This window comes from Nannobrachium achirus, assembly GCF_963921795.1.
Source record: "Nannobrachium achirus genome assembly, chromosome: 12".
NCBI lineage: Eukaryota > Metazoa > Chordata > Actinopteri > Myctophiformes > Myctophidae > Nannobrachium > Nannobrachium achirus.
The window spans coordinates 54,535,109-54,550,785 of NC_137832.1; the positions used below are offsets into that span (position 1 = coordinate 54,535,109).

At 41.8% G+C, this 15,677-nt stretch overlaps 1 protein-coding gene across 1 annotated transcript; it reads right to left on the reverse strand.

Moving 5' to 3' along the window:
• Positions 1-1,302: 1,302 nt before the first annotated feature.
• On the reverse strand, positions 1,303-14,970 carry mrpl1 (mitochondrial ribosomal protein L1; the record flags this gene model as incomplete). Its single annotated transcript, XM_080738763.1, has 9 exons — positions 1,303-1,476; positions 5,562-5,643; positions 6,053-6,153; positions 6,448-6,559; positions 7,751-7,822; positions 8,249-8,332; positions 9,313-9,580; positions 10,241-10,352; positions 14,940-14,970. 9 exons carry the CDS (start codon positions 14,968-14,970, stop codon positions 1,370-1,372), a joined length of 969 nt encoding a protein of 322 aa, XP_080594889.1. The 3' UTR covers positions 1,303-1,369.
• Between the last annotated feature and the right edge of the window lie 707 nt (positions 14,971-15,677).

The following is a 15,677-nucleotide window of genomic DNA, read 5'->3' on the forward strand; positions in this document are numbered from 1 at the left end:
AACGCTGCCATCTGGTGTTCATTCATAATATGCCATTTTAGTATAGTATGACATTCACTGGATCACTCCATTAGTGGAATGTGTCAAACAGTAAACTAGTACATACCAGTAGTAGGAGACCTGAGGTTTGAGAGACTGAGCAGAGGTAGGACCCAGCATTTTATAGACAGCAGCAGATGGTTGTGATTGGATGATGGTGGAGTCAGGTAATGGGTTGATTGACAGCTGATGAGGCAGTGATTTCAGACCTGCAGAGTATGATAGAGGGAAGGAGAGACAGGGAAAGGAATACACAGAAATCCCAGACCAAACCTATTATATGTGGAACGTAACGGTTTGACAGCATCACCCTAACCCTAACCATAGCTTCTTTCTTCCCAAAGTGCAGTGAATATCATTATTCCTTGTATTTAAATGTAAAATTAATAAAAATATTTGAAACAACAAAGTGCAGTGAATATTAACAAATACATTTGCAAATATCATGCATTTGCAAATTATTCTACTTTTATCTGGAGCTGATTGCACATGGTCCCATGCAAGTAAGTATTCCGTTTATTTCCGATTTCAAACAAGCAGTGCTGTGAATATAGTCACTTTGTTGTCACTGCCTGTAATGGAGATTCTAGATATGCTAATTTTAACAACTTTTCTGAGAAATATATACGGTAGTCTGAGCTGTATCCCAACCATTTTTCAAACAGAGAGGGTCAATAATAAGAGTATCTATATAAGACTATCAGTTTGAAGTAGAATGCTTCATTTGGATTTAGAAATTTGCACTTTGGCGTGTTGTTATAAATGGCGTGATAACACACAGAAAGCGACCACTGCTGCAATGCTTTCACATTATTTCCTAGTACTAGGGCATTGGTTCTCAACCTGTGGGTCAGGACCCCCAGAGGGGTCCCCAAATATTTTTTGGCCCCCAGATGCTTAACTTCATGTGCAACATTGTTTGCTTTGCTCACTCAACAGAAAACAAACCAACATAAAGTTTGAGTCTATAGAGGGTTTTCTAAAGTGACAATTTAAGGACTACCTCTAAAATTGCAATTATAAACATTGGCCAAATTGTCAAATATCAGAGGGAGAAATTGTGAAAATAGCCAATCTACATGCTTACACTACTCCTCCCAGAGTTTTTGTTTCAGCACACACACACACTCAAGCCATTTATATTAATTTAATAGTGAATTCAATTTTTCCTTTCACTTTAATGGGAGGTTGCGATAACAAATTAATAAGGAGACTAATTAGGAATTATCGTTAAATTACAAACTGGTCGGAGAGACACAGACACATTGATTATTACTTTATTTTACTTTATGCAACATTTGTACAAAATAGCATGTGATTGTGAACACATTTAATTGTCATTCTCTGGTGGCGGTGGTGGTGGTAGGACGTCTTCACTCTTGAACCAAAGACCTTCACTGGTCTGACTTGAAATGATGGCTCTCTCTATGAAATGACCTGGAGATAGAGAGAGAGGGAGAGAGAGAGAGAGAGAGAGAGAGAGAGAGAGAATTGGCTGTTACAGTATTTCATAGAGTATTTCATAGATCTGTTTTGAGGTGGAGGAAACATCTTCAAACAAAGTGTGTAAATGTGATGAATTATGTATCCAGTCACATGCACCTGTTTGACACATCAAAGTATTCTATTCTTTCATGTGTACACCTTTATCTGCTGGAAAAAGGTGAAGCCTGATCCTAGTGCTGATTTTGACAGAATTCTGATTTAGTTTTAGTCATATAGTCTTTTGAATAGAATTCCATTTAATTTTATTTACACTTGATCGAGAGCTGAAAATAGCCGACCTACAACTTCACAACGCGTCGCAGCGAACTATTTTCAGTAATTAAAATGTTACCTGAGATTTTATAATGGACCATTTACTTTTCAGGGAAAGTGGGCATGACCTTTGGGCAAGTAGAACATGACCTGTACCTGCCCTCTGAGGCCTTGATGTCAACCCATGTTGCGCATTGCAGCTTCAAATTAACACTGAGGAGGAGGACTTTTACTGTGCAGAGCTTACAGTGCACCGCTTCTTGGCAGGGAATTAGAGAGGGCCCTTCCTTCACTCACCACCGGGTCGAAGGGAAAACCCAGGTGTCGTTGCTTTGTCTTGTGTTGCCTCCATCCCCCCCAAAAATCCTCTGTGGTCTATTAGGATGACACAGCTGGAACGGAGGGCTGACTGAGCTACTTCAAAAGCAGCCGCTGCAGAGCCAACGATGCACGCCAGAAATGAACACCTAAAGGAACTCTATAATTGCACTCTGTGTGTTGCTGCTGTGCGAGTGTCCCTGTCTGTTCTTGCTTGGCTTTTTCAGCTGTGTTTTGCTGTGAGTTGCGCGTGGGCCACCGCTTCCCAGGGAAAATCACCACTTTTGGGAGATGGGTGTTTGCAGAAGGCCTGGCGCCGCAAGCTGTTTTTTTTTTACTTGAAGCCCGAGTTATAATTAATGAAGCTGCGTGCGGGTGTCGCGCACCAAACATCGATGATTGATTGTACAAGCTCTTGTAGATCGGCAGAAGCTGTAGGCCTTATACCAGTGGTTCCCAAACTAGTGAAAACAGCAGATCTAGCAAGCTGCAAGCTGCTTGTAGATGGGCTATTTTCACTACTTTTAGTTTGTTTTAAAATGTATGAACTTTGTCAACAAAATGTTTTCTAAAAAATATATTTTTACGCACCGTGACCCATACAAATCATGCAAATCGGGTATAAGGCACTGTTTGGGAAACAGTGCCTTATACCACTAGGCTATTTAGCGGATCTGGCGAAGACCTGGTACATTTCTACGTGGATTGACTGTGAATATATAGCCACACTAATACAGACAGATTGTTGTTGTAGACTATATTTATAACAGTTAATACCTCATAATTACATGCAAATCCTTGTCAGGCCAAGCATGACACTAAATCTCACTAAATCTGCTAGTTTATTCCTAATATAATCCCCTATTGTTACTACCTGAGCCGTAGTAGAAAGGGAAAAGAGGGACATTTCCTGATCCTGAAGTATCTGCAAATGGCCCATCAACAACCTCACCCCCATAAAGCCCATTCTATTAGTCTGTAGTTGTATGTCACAGGTACAAGTAGGTCGGGAGTGGCTTATTGTCGGTATCAGCCGGTAACACACGGGAGTCTGTCCCCGTTATATAATGCGCTAGACCCCTGGGAGATGGATAGCTGAGGTGGAGCGCCACACCTACCGTCAGCTCCCAGTACTTGCCGCACCAAGCCGGGCTACTCATACGCTGAGTTGGCGGTGCCCGGGATCTTACCCATGACCTTGTAAGACTCTGAACCCCTAATTGCCTCCGGTGAGTAGGTTGGTGCCTTGCATGGCTTCCTCCGCCACCGGTGTATGAATGTGTGTGAGAATGGGTGAATGTAATGCACAATCTATGTAAAGCGCTTTGGATTAAAAGCGCTATATAAATGCACCATTTACCATTTACCATTTACCTTGTGGCCCAAAGGCGAGAGCTCTAGCGACTGAGCTACCCGGATACAGGTCAACATTGTAAATACGGGAAGGAATGAGAAATTTAATTTTAATCTGTCTTAAATTCGGTCATGACCCACACCCTCACACCCTCACGGCCATAGGTGAAGGAAAGAAGAATGACCGGGTAGATTGAGAGCTTTGCCTTCTGGCTCAGCTCTCTTTTCGTCACAACAGTAACTCAGCTAAAAAGAGGGATTGTGAAAGCCCTGAGGTGTGACGATGCTACAAGGGTAAATAAATAAGACCCAGTTGGAGCCAGTGTTGATTTAGACAGCAAATTTTGATTATGTTTAATCATAGTCTTTTGAATAAATGTTTTACTTTTAGTCCAGTTTTAGTCGACTAAACATAATACTGAATTATTTTAGTCAACTAAATCTACAGTTGATTTTGTAGACGAAAATGTATTTTGACAGGCCTTGATAGCGTCGTAATGGCTGATTTTACACTTGGTTGCATGCTGAAAATAGCCGATCAACAAGCTCACAACGGGTTGCGCTGCGACACGATGGGAGCTTGTAGATCTGCTATTTTCAGAGCACAACACCCGAGTGCAACTATACATAAAATTACTTGTTTTCAGTTCTACTGGATCTCTTCTCCACTAGTCCCTCCCTTTTAGCCTAGCTTTTATTTGTTGACGAAATATTATGTCAGTATATTTAGTCTTACGTTTTAGTCATCATAGCTTAGTTTTTATTTAGTTTTCGCCAGTGAAAAAAAGGTAGTCAATGATCATTTTTCATCATAGTTTTAGTTGACGGAATCAACTCTATGAGGTGTGACAGGTGTGACGATGCTATAAGGGTAAATAAATAAGGCCCAGTTGGAGTTATGTGGGAGCCAGAGCTGAGTTACTTATTACAATGAATATGATTTGTTTTTGTTTCTGACCGAGATAAAAGCGCTTTCACTTCGGTTGTATTGTCTATGAGCTGGTGACACGTGTCAGTCCAGCAATAATTAAGTAATAACGAATATAACATAACTTTTTAAAGAATAAGTAACATATTATTGCCCAAAACTGACGATGAGTAAGGAGACAAACAAACTAATATAAAGGCCTATCTATATATGTAAGTTCTCTTGTTCCCCTAGGTCGCTTTAAATCAGACTAAAGGATTGTTTATAGTTCTGTACGTTTGATTTTGTCTACGTTTTGGGAGAGAGGGTGCACAGTAATTATGTTGTCATGCATAGTTCCTCTACGGTATGCAGCGCTATGCGCATGCCTGTATTGCGCCTCGCAGCACACGAGAGCAGATAGGTGAGCAGAGCACAAGCAATTCTCAGCGTGTGTCCCTGATCAGGATTTCACTCTAATTTCTCTGTCATCGACACAAGTCTTTTATAAATACTTTGTGTCAGTTAAGTTACAGTATATCACCAGCCAGTCAAAGGATATGATTTTGGCTGAATGAACCACACTCACCTCGAGTCGCCCCCATCTCTCGAATCTGGTGATTAATCAATAACCAACAGGATTTCATATTTTCCGTCTTATTAAAAAGGACAATGTCTACATAAAAAGGGAAGATGGGGTCTTTTTCAACATGTTAGGCTAGACTAGCTGTCCATGTCCATCGAGGCTCACTGCCGTTTCACTTTACCATGGACTCTTTATTACAGTGACGAGAATGCTGTTCACGCCACGGAGCTTTCCATGTTGGTATCAAAGAGGTATGGTTAATTACAGACATTGAAGTACTGCACCTACGGTTGACAACGGTGGCTACAGGTACTTCTTGCTTCACGGGTACTTCCAGTACATTCAGTTGAGTGGTGTACGACTGTACGTAATCATACAGAGAGGTACTATTGTTGTTGTGTTTTGTAAAATTGTTGTAATCTCGGCACCGCTGAAAAGGAGGGTACCAGCGGGTCTGTGTTTTCCGAGAATTAAATAAAGGCTGAAATTAAATTAAATTAAATGTGTCTGTCTGTCTTACACCCCTAATGTTAGTTATTTTAAAGACCCATGCAAAGCTCAGACGTTAACTCAAAACGTTCTGTCTGGAGGTGAACATACCGAAACTGGCCGGTCGGTGGTTGCAGACGTCTATCACCACGGTCTGCAGGTTGTCAAAGATCTGCTCTGTGGACATGTCCAGCTGGAACACAGAAAACAAACAATTAACCAAATTACATCCCAGAGCTACAGCATGAATGAATGCTTTTATGTTTCACATGATAATGTTTGTGCCGTATATTTGATCTCTGTTGCTTTACTGTGTCTCGTAATTCACTCATCTGTTTATACTTCTAGGTAAAGACAGGCGTGTGATGGACATGATCGGCACACCTCAGCCATTCAAAAGTCACCTTGAAGATGAACTGTTCAACAGTGACACATGAACCACCTTGTGTCCTCTTTGAGAATTGCTACCAGCAGCTACAGTACCAACCTCAATGTAACCATATTATGCCTCCATATTCAAGATATTTCAAAATACATTATTAACATTTGGCGAAAACAGGCGAACATTTTAATCTCAAGAGGCAGGTAGTGCTCAGACGTACCGTGCCTATCTGTGTCACAACGTAGCAGTCCCTCTCTACCAGGTACTCGTGACCTGAGGTAAACAACGCCATCATCTGGGGAATGTTGATCCCTACAGAGCCTGTGAATGTACAGAGACAGAGTTAGCAGTTTGACTAGTTCAGTCATTCACAACCATTTTCCTTTCAAGGACCCCCAGTTTGATATGCATTTATCTCTGGGACCCACACCTGATTGAATCATGTTAAACATTACTACACAAAATCCAGTACACATTTGTCAGCATAATTGCCGATAACGAAAAAAATCAAATAATGACTGATATGTCGGGCAGATGGATGTATAGGTCAGGCTCACTTTGACTTGAATTAGAATGGAGACACACAAGCACAGGTGCACTGCTACAATAATGTACCTCTTTTGCTCTTAGGAAACTTCTTGCGCAGTTTGTTTTTCAGAGGCAGCAGCTTAGGAAGCATCTCTGGCACCGTCACGTAGAAATCTGCTGAAATCTCATCATCTAAGATCTAGAGGAGAACACAGAGAAGAAGACATGCAGGACTTTAACACTCTATTATATTTTATTTATTTTTTATAAAATGTTATTTTGTTGGATGGAGGTGGTTGTATTTGGTCTCCATGCTCTTCTATTGAGACCTTTAGATCCTGTGTCTGGGTTGGACATGGAACTTTGACACAATCCTGTTCCTGGTTTGACACACATTTTTACCTTTAGGTCAAGATGTAATTTCTCCCTAAAGCAGAGTTGACTGTGTACAGTTGAGTGTATGCAGAGGTGCTATGTACATGAACATATTCAGCCACTAGATGGGGACCTAACACCATATTATTAAGGACAAGATCCACTTGTCCTAAGCTCTTTGCCCTCCTGTCCCCCAAACTGTGGAATAAACTCCCTGTTGCACTAAGAACAGCAGACCCACTCCTATAGCTTCCGCCGTGGTCTGAAGACTCACCTATTCAGACTCCACCTTAGCCCATAGCACTTACCGTAGCACTTGTCTACCCTCAATGACCATACACATAATTTAGTTTGCATTTTAAATTTTATTCTTTGGTTTTCATAACGTTTTTACTGAATACAGTGCTTGGTCTAACAACGTGTTTTCTTAGATAACTATTTCTATGCATTTGATGTATTGATGTTGACTGCTGTGTTACCTTGCTTATTTAAAAGGGGAAGTGCCGTGCAGTAACACCAACTGGATGCGGCGCGCTGCCGCGCGGTGCATCCGTTTCTCCTGGTGGAGAGAACAGTTACACCACGCGACAACGCTGGAAAAATAGAACAGCTGCACATTGGCACGGGCGGCAGACCCGCGCCAGCGCACGTCTGACGCCGCCAGTGTTACTTCATTGAAAATAATGGGGGCGTATGTTTTGACGCGCCGCCTCTGTGTCCGGTGTGTCTTTACCTTTAGTCGCTCTGGATTAAAGCTGGTTGCACACTGCTGCGTTTTTCGTTGCGAAATGCGTTTTTCAGGGCAAGGAGAGAGAGCGAGATAGAGAGAGCAAGGGACCGTGTGGTGCGCGAAACGGGCGGCAGTGTGCAAACGTGACTGACATAACGTGAGGTTGATTTTTTATTTGCGTGCTCCGAAATTCACTCCGATATTCGGCCCGAAAAACGCAGCAGTGTGCAATCACCTTTAGAGTCTGCTAAATGCCTAAATTGTAAATTGTTGTTGTGAGCTCACCTGCTGGACAAGCTCGGCTCCTCCCACAGCCAGGGCTCCATTCTCCTGGGCCACTTTCACTTGATCAGGATTCTACCCACACAAACACACCATTTGGTCCATTAAGTTGCTAAGTAAGTACATGTTTAAGAGAAAACTTTGGTTTTATTGTATTTTACTTTTACCGGAACAAATATCACTTTACACTACACATTTAATTAAGACTTAATTACAAACAGAGTTATTCAAATAACATAACTTTATTTATCCTGAACACTACAAACCTTTCGGTAAATTAATGGCAGGTCTATAACAATAGCATTATTATAATGCATTATAGACACTACCTTTTAGTTAAGTGTTACCTGGCAGTTCTAATGTGCTATTTATTAATAATAATAAATATAACTTGGCAAACTGTTAAAACAATACTGCAATAATACATCAAGACGAAATACTTGTCCATGACATTAAAATGCTGTGCAGATGAACCCCACAGCCAGGTACAAAGAGCTTTACCTCTGTGAAGACTATAACTTTGTTTGTTTCCTTCTTGATGGGGTGTGGTAAGTGCACCGTGCTGACAAAGGCATCAACCTTTTTCTGGAAGACAAGACAACAATATAAGACACATCAAGTCAGGTAAGATCAAGCTGAGAGGAATTAGCACAAGACACTTAAAAAGTCTGGCTTAGAATGTGCATACGCATATACATTTGTGTACACAATGTACATTGTGACAAATGGGCAATCGATTAATAAGATATAGCTGAACACAGAGTCTTCTTTGCCAAGGTCTGCGGCAAAGAAAGCAATTTGGACAATCAAAGCCAGTTTCCCCCTTTTTTAAAGTAAATTAAATATAAAACAAATATATCACATAATTGCACATGAAACGAAAATCGCACTCAGGACCAGCAGTGCACAAATTACAATATGAGGACACCAGTACATTTCTCATGTCACTAGGCTAACATGGCATACCACTAGCATTCTATGTTATCCTAGTCACTGGTGACAGGGTGAATGAGAACTTTGGTGCCGATCGGTCCAGCAAATTTGCGAGGATACCTCCGGACAGGACAGACGCACAGCACAGATGAATGCTATCAATGCACTGAATGGGTACTGAGCTTCTGGATGGGTTAATCACGCCATTGATTGGGAAACGGGTCTCAGTAGCTCCGCCATATAAAGTCTAGATTTTGACCATGACGGAGACCCGCCGTCTCAGGCGACATTCAGCCACGCGAGACACCACCGAGCGAGCGGTAGCGAGCGAGTCGCCGCGTCGAGCGCTGCGAAGGTCGCATGAGCCGACTCGGCGCCGTTAGAAGTTGTAAACCAGGGGGCCAGAATAGTAAATCTTCATTTCTCCGTCTTTTGTCAATCCACTGAATGATGACAAAAACCTACTGCCATCAAAGCATTGAATTGTGACAACGAGCTACTGATAGCTCAATATCTCAGCTGAAGCTACTGTACCATTCAATGGTCTGAAAAGATGTGACAAATTCCCAATCAGTGCGTTGATATCATTCGAACGGGGTGTTCAGAGTCACACAGTAAACATTAAAAATTACCTTCTTTTCTAGCTTCATGTCCAACCTGAGATCAGTGTAGATGGGCTGGTCGAGGGGAGTGAAGTCCAAGGCTTGGAAGCTCTTGAGCATGTTGATGGCCACGGTGGCATCGTACACGTCTCTGGGGTAGAACCGCCTCACGTACACATCATCCACGGGAACCCACGCCGTCTTACCGAACGGCTTGTGTCTGTCTTTGTCATCGATCACCTTCTTTTCTTTCTTCACCTCCTTTTCTGGTTCCTCTTTCTTGGCTTTTCTCGCCGTCCTGCAGAGGTAAAAATGGCCAGAGGTCTTTAAACAGCAGCAGCTTTTATACTTTCTGCCATTCATTTAAACCAGTGGTTTTCAATTAGTGGTTCCGGGGACCACCAGTGGTTCTTCCTTGATGGAGCCCCAGGTGGTCCCCAGCTAAATGATGGAGAGTGTGTAACCAAATGGACCCTTATACTGTAGATCATTAACTTTTGAGAGTGTGAATTGAAACCAAATTATGATGATTTTCTTTTCAAGACAAGATTAATCTATTACCTTGAATAAAAGAGAAAATGTATAGTTTGGCGTTTTCTGATCATTTATTCATCAAACTCCCGGTGTGAGTGTGGCTCTTTTAAAGCTGCCATCTGTAGCTTATTTTAATAAATACGTTATTTTAACCAGTCTGTATGGTGGCATGTTAACCACATGAACCCCAAGCGGCCCCATTTTGGGGTTGGAAATTTGGCAGAAATAGACGAATGTAGATCCAGTGCGTGTTCTCTATGATACAATTGCGAGACAGAAAAGAGCTGGCAGCTCAAAAACACTTTCTGTGGACACACGGACCCTTATGGTGTTCCGTTTCTGAATGAATCATATTAACTGCATAACTGTGAACTCAGTGATCATTTTGGGATAATTTTAGTAAAAATTATTTAGTAAAACTCACTTGACAGCAGCAGCGAAGCTCCTCGTGGGGACGCGCCTCGCCACCATCTGTGGGACAGCGGCAGCGGTGGGACCACCAGCGGTCAGCAGCCGCCTCTGACATCCTCCTAACACTGGACAACAGGCAAATACAATATTCATACACAAATGGCAGAACAAGTGATCAACAAGTGGAGTATCGGCCAATACCGGCATATGTGGGGCAACAGGGGGTAGAGTTGCTGTCTTAGAACACGGATGGTTAACCCTTCCCGATTCCGAAGGGTTCCAAGTTCGATCCCGGGCTCCGTGAGGAGTGTCAAAGTATTTTTCTACCTATCGCCAAAATAAAAGCCTGGGTTTTCAAGACTAGTGTCGAAGAGTCCTTATCTCCTTGAGCAAGACTCTGAACCCCTACTTGCTCCCGGTGAGCAGGTTGGTGCCTTGCATGGTTTCCTCCGCCATTGTTGTACAGTGTGAATGTGTGAATGTAATGCCTTGGCTTGGATTAAAGGCGCTAATAAATGCACCATTTACCATATGGTCAATAAATCAGTGTAGCCCTAAGTAAACTTTATTTACAAAGAACTTATTGGAACAAATTACAAATGATTAATTCTGACTCTTATGACCACCTTTCGTATTGTATTTATATTTTCCTGGAACACAAATTGGGTGCGACCCAGATATATTGACACTCACAGGTGTGATTAATTATCCTGGCTCCTCCCTGCTCTTAAACCCTAGAATGGCTGAGATATTAGAAACATTTCATGTATTCCATTAGGGATGGGACGATAATCGTTATTATCGTGATAAAAAACACTCAAAATAATCATATTTATTCAAATTTATCGTGACATTATCCTGCGTCATGCGATCTACAAGATCGGCTATTTTTGGGCAAATGTTCCGCCCCAGGATAATGGATGTTGGGGATATTTTGATTATCACAATATTATCGTAAATCGTTATTTCTTTGGTCACAAAAATCGTAACATGAAATGTTCATATCGTCCTAAAACCCTTCATGGGAGTGTTTATTTCAATAACACAGCCATTCTAAGACTAGATATGCTCTCACTGAAGAAAGTTGACATGTGTTGAGTCTGTTGACAGTGCTGCTGTGAATGTCATCCTGTGACAAAGAATGTGGTCCCTGTGAAGACAGACAGCTCATAGAAAAGTGGAGATATTTTACTAAATGCAAGTTATGAAAATGCATTGAGTGTTCTATGGCTGTGTAGGGGTGTGTGTGTGTGTGTGTGTGTGTGTGTGTGTGTGTGTGTGTGTGACACTGTGTGTGTGTGTGTGTGTGTGTGTGTGTGTGTGTGTGTGTGTGTGTGTGTGTGTGTGTGAAAGATTATTCATTGGTCCAAACGGTCCCTTAATACAGTGGTTCACAACCCTTTCAGGCCGCGACCCCCAAAATAATCCCATTTTAACTGGGGGGGGGGGGGGGGGGGGGGGCCCACCCACCCTGACAAGGACTTGTAGGAGTTGGCATACATTTAGTTTGACTCAACTATTCCTTTTTTTTTTTTTGCAATTCTTTATTTAGGGAAAAATAATTACATCCTGTCACAAAATTCCATCTATATATAAATATATACACATGTATAACATTGGTAGAGGATGATTTTGTTTCTGAATAAAACTCTTCCTAAATTACCATCCATTTTCTTTTTTTACACACAAACATAAAAGGAAAATAAAATAAAATAAAATAAAAGTATGAACTATTTACATTGAGGTCAGGGAAGCAGACATGAAAATGAAATGTCAGAAAAACCAAAGAGAACATTGTGGCTTTTTACCAGCTATGTCTTTGTGTTAGGGGGGAAAAAAAATGCAAAAGATCTACATTTGAAAGTAAATACCTGCATAAAAGGAACAACATTTAGTTTCACCATGTTATACTAAAGCCAGACCCAGTCCTTATTGCATAACTAGCCCAGTCCGACCATAGTTTTAGGAATTTTTCCATTTGCAGGCGGAGTGAGAAGGTGATTTTCTCCATTATGTATATGTCATTCACTATATCCGCCCAATCCTCCTTTTTAAGAGGGTAGGGAAGTAGCCAGTGTCTGGTGATGTTTTTTTTGCAGGCAACCAGCAAAATATGGAACAGGTAGGTATTGAGATGACCATTGTGGAAGTCAGTTTTCCCAAGTATGAAGATGTCAAATTGAAACGGTATTTTCACCTTAAACACGTCCTCCAGTGCCTTGTGTATTTCTGTCCAGAAAGGCCTTTTTACCGGGCAGTCCCAGAATATATGCCAGTGGTTGGCGTTTTGATTGCCACACCGTCTCCAACACGTTGCGTCCTCCCCTGCAAAATGTCTCTTCTGCTTTGGTGTGATAAAAAATCGAATCAAACATTTCCAACCAAATTCCCTCCACGAATGGGAGTTGGTACATTTCCATTGGGAATCAAAACAACCACCCCATTCCTCATTTGATATCTCAAAGTTACCTTCACTTTCCCACTTGTTTTTCACATATTCTGTTGAATAACCCTTTTTAGACATAAGTCCACTATACAATCTGGAAATGATACCTCTGTTGGGACCTGAGGAGTGAGCGTCAATAATTACTCTCAGAATAGGATCCTCCAAATCTAATGATGGCTTAACCTTTTGGTTAAAGTAATCTCGTAATTGCAGATACCTGAAAAAATCCTCCTTTTCCAAATTGTGTTTTCTTTTTAGTGTCTGGAAATCTCTTAGTTGACCTTTTTCAATTATTGAATAATATGTTGTTATTCCTTTAGACTGCCAGTGTTTAAATCTAGAATCTAATTGATTGGGTTTAAAATCAGGATCATATGCACACCATCTGATTATTTTGAGTATACTCCATAAACCATAATCATCTCTAACAGACTTCCAGACCTTTATTTGAAATTTTATCCAGGGATTTTTCTCTTTATCTATTTGACTCAACTATTCCATTGTGAAAATAGCCGATCTACAAGCTCACAACGCCACATTGTGAGCATGTAGATCTGCGGTTTTCACAATTTCTGCCTCTAATATTTGACAATTTGACCAATGTTTGACCAGAGGTGCAAAAAAAGTCTTGAAAGTCCTTAAATTGTCACTTTAGAAATGTGCATATACCCTATATACACATATACTGTATGTTGGTCTGCTGTTGAGTGAGACCATCTGGCCCACAGGTTGAGAACAATTGCCTTTAATAAACTATTTAGGTTTATTCAGGGTGAGGCAACTGGTTTATTTGCTCTGCTAAATACATATACAGGCATAGCCTTACATCATAACTCTTGTAGAGTGCTTTTATTTTGGGACGTTATCTCTCTACAAGAGATTTCTCTTGTAAAAAATAAAACAAGAGTTATGATGTATGGCTAATACTAGCTCCTTTCGGAACCCCTCACTCCACTGCTACGCAGCTCCGAGATCAAACGTATTCTATTTTCTTTTTAGCACCATGACATGTAGTGGAATAAAACAAGAGCAAAAATGCACCCTGGTGTCTCAGGAGGATAAACCATACACACAGAATGAGGGCAAAAATTACCATCAGTTACTGTGTCGCTTGCTTTGCCAAAAAGAGGTTTGATTGATTGATTGAAGAATTTATTAGAAGTTTGCAATAGAAAAAAGTACAGTTTCATGACAGTACAAATCACTGGTACAAGGTCAACTAAAAGGAGATCCTAGAAAGCCGAGGCTTATTTCCACAGGAACCACACTTTAAGTATCTCATATAACATTGAAAGACAGACGGATAGAACATAGTACTTTATCTAGGATAATATCAGTTTCAAAAGCATAACATCAAATACAAAAGGCAGAATACAAAGAAAAAGGGGGGGGGGGAGCATGGGGGCTTAGTCTATTTACAAGTCACGGGTAGCTGCTGTCTGAAGGTGACTTTTCATACCAATTTTGAAGGAGGCTAGGGATTTGCTCTCCTTTAGGGCTTGTGGAAGGGCGTTCCACATGTTGATGGTATAGCAGGAGAACGAGTTAGCGCCTTGTTTAGTGTTAAATCTACGCTGATGATGATTAGTGGAGCTGCCTCTGGTGTTATGATCGTGAACATCCTTGACCTTTAAGAAGTAGTTTGTCAGGTACATGGGAATCTTGGAGGTGTAGTGTATCTTGTACACCAGGCCCATTGCAAGATGCTGTACTCTGTCAGCTACTTTGAGCCACCCCACGCTTTCGTGGTGATGCTCGGTAAGGTGGGTCAGAGGAGGGAGACCAAGCACAACCCTAATTAGTTTGTTTTGGGCTGTTTGGAGCTTTAGCTTTAAGGCAGCTGGGGCGTCGCGATACCAGACAAGGACTCCGTAATCAATGAGGGGCCCAATAAGAGCACCTCCTAGTGTCTTTCTGGATTTAATATTGATCAGTGGGGCAACTCTTTGCAAGAAGCGAATTCGTTGATTGACTTTATTGATTACCTTGGTGGTCATTTTTTCACTGGATAGGTTAGCCTCCAGGATGCAACCCAGGTAGCAGATGTGGTTTTTTCTTTCTATCACAGTGTCACCTACTTTAATTGTGAAGTTCTCAACTAGGCTAAGTTTCTGACTAGATCCAAAGAGGATACATTCAGTTTTGCCTAGGTTTATCTACACATATACAGGCAACAAGGCGTCCTGCAGTTCTGTTTGACAAGCGACACCCTCACGTGAAGACAGAGTATGTGTAATGTCCTGAAATAAAAACATAAACAACTGACCTTTCAAAACAGTCCTCGCGGAGGCTGCCATGTTTGCAAAAATGACCCACACGACACGCCCTCCGTGTAGAAACCAAGACCTGAAACAATCGGTTCCGCTCCTGTGGTTCCGCCCGACGAGACAACAACAAAGAAGAAAGGGACACTACTAGCCTGGGCTGGCTTCCAATTTCGGGCTTTTGATCCGGTCGGGAGCGGAAGGGCTCCTACGTTTTTCTGTAGTCCAAAACGGACTACACTTTGGCCGGAAACAACGACCGGAAACAGTTTTAACCCGTACTTGCGCATGCGCTAACTACTTGCGCATGCGCTAAACTGGGTTGAAACTGTTTCCGGTCGTTGTTTCCGGCCAAAGTGTAGTCCGTTTTGGACTACAGAAAAACGTAGGAGCTCTTCCGCTCCCGACCGGATCAAACGGCCCGTTTAGTAAACGAAGACGTGTCCGAAATGCGGAACACGTTCCCTACTCCCTAACCCTAAATGAGGGATCCAGATGTAGTGTACTACAGTAGTGAACAAATCAGCGCATTTCGGACACTATCCCGTCGCCATCTGGTTGCGTCATCGCTGTCGCACAGTTAAAACACTCTAGCGCTGGCTTTTGGAGCAATAAATAATAGCTGATCTACAAGCTCTCAACAGGGGGCGAAGCGACGCGTTGTGAGCTTGTACATCAACTCCCCAATGCTTGTGGATTGGAAATAACATACCAACATGTTGCGTTGTTATTATGAGAAA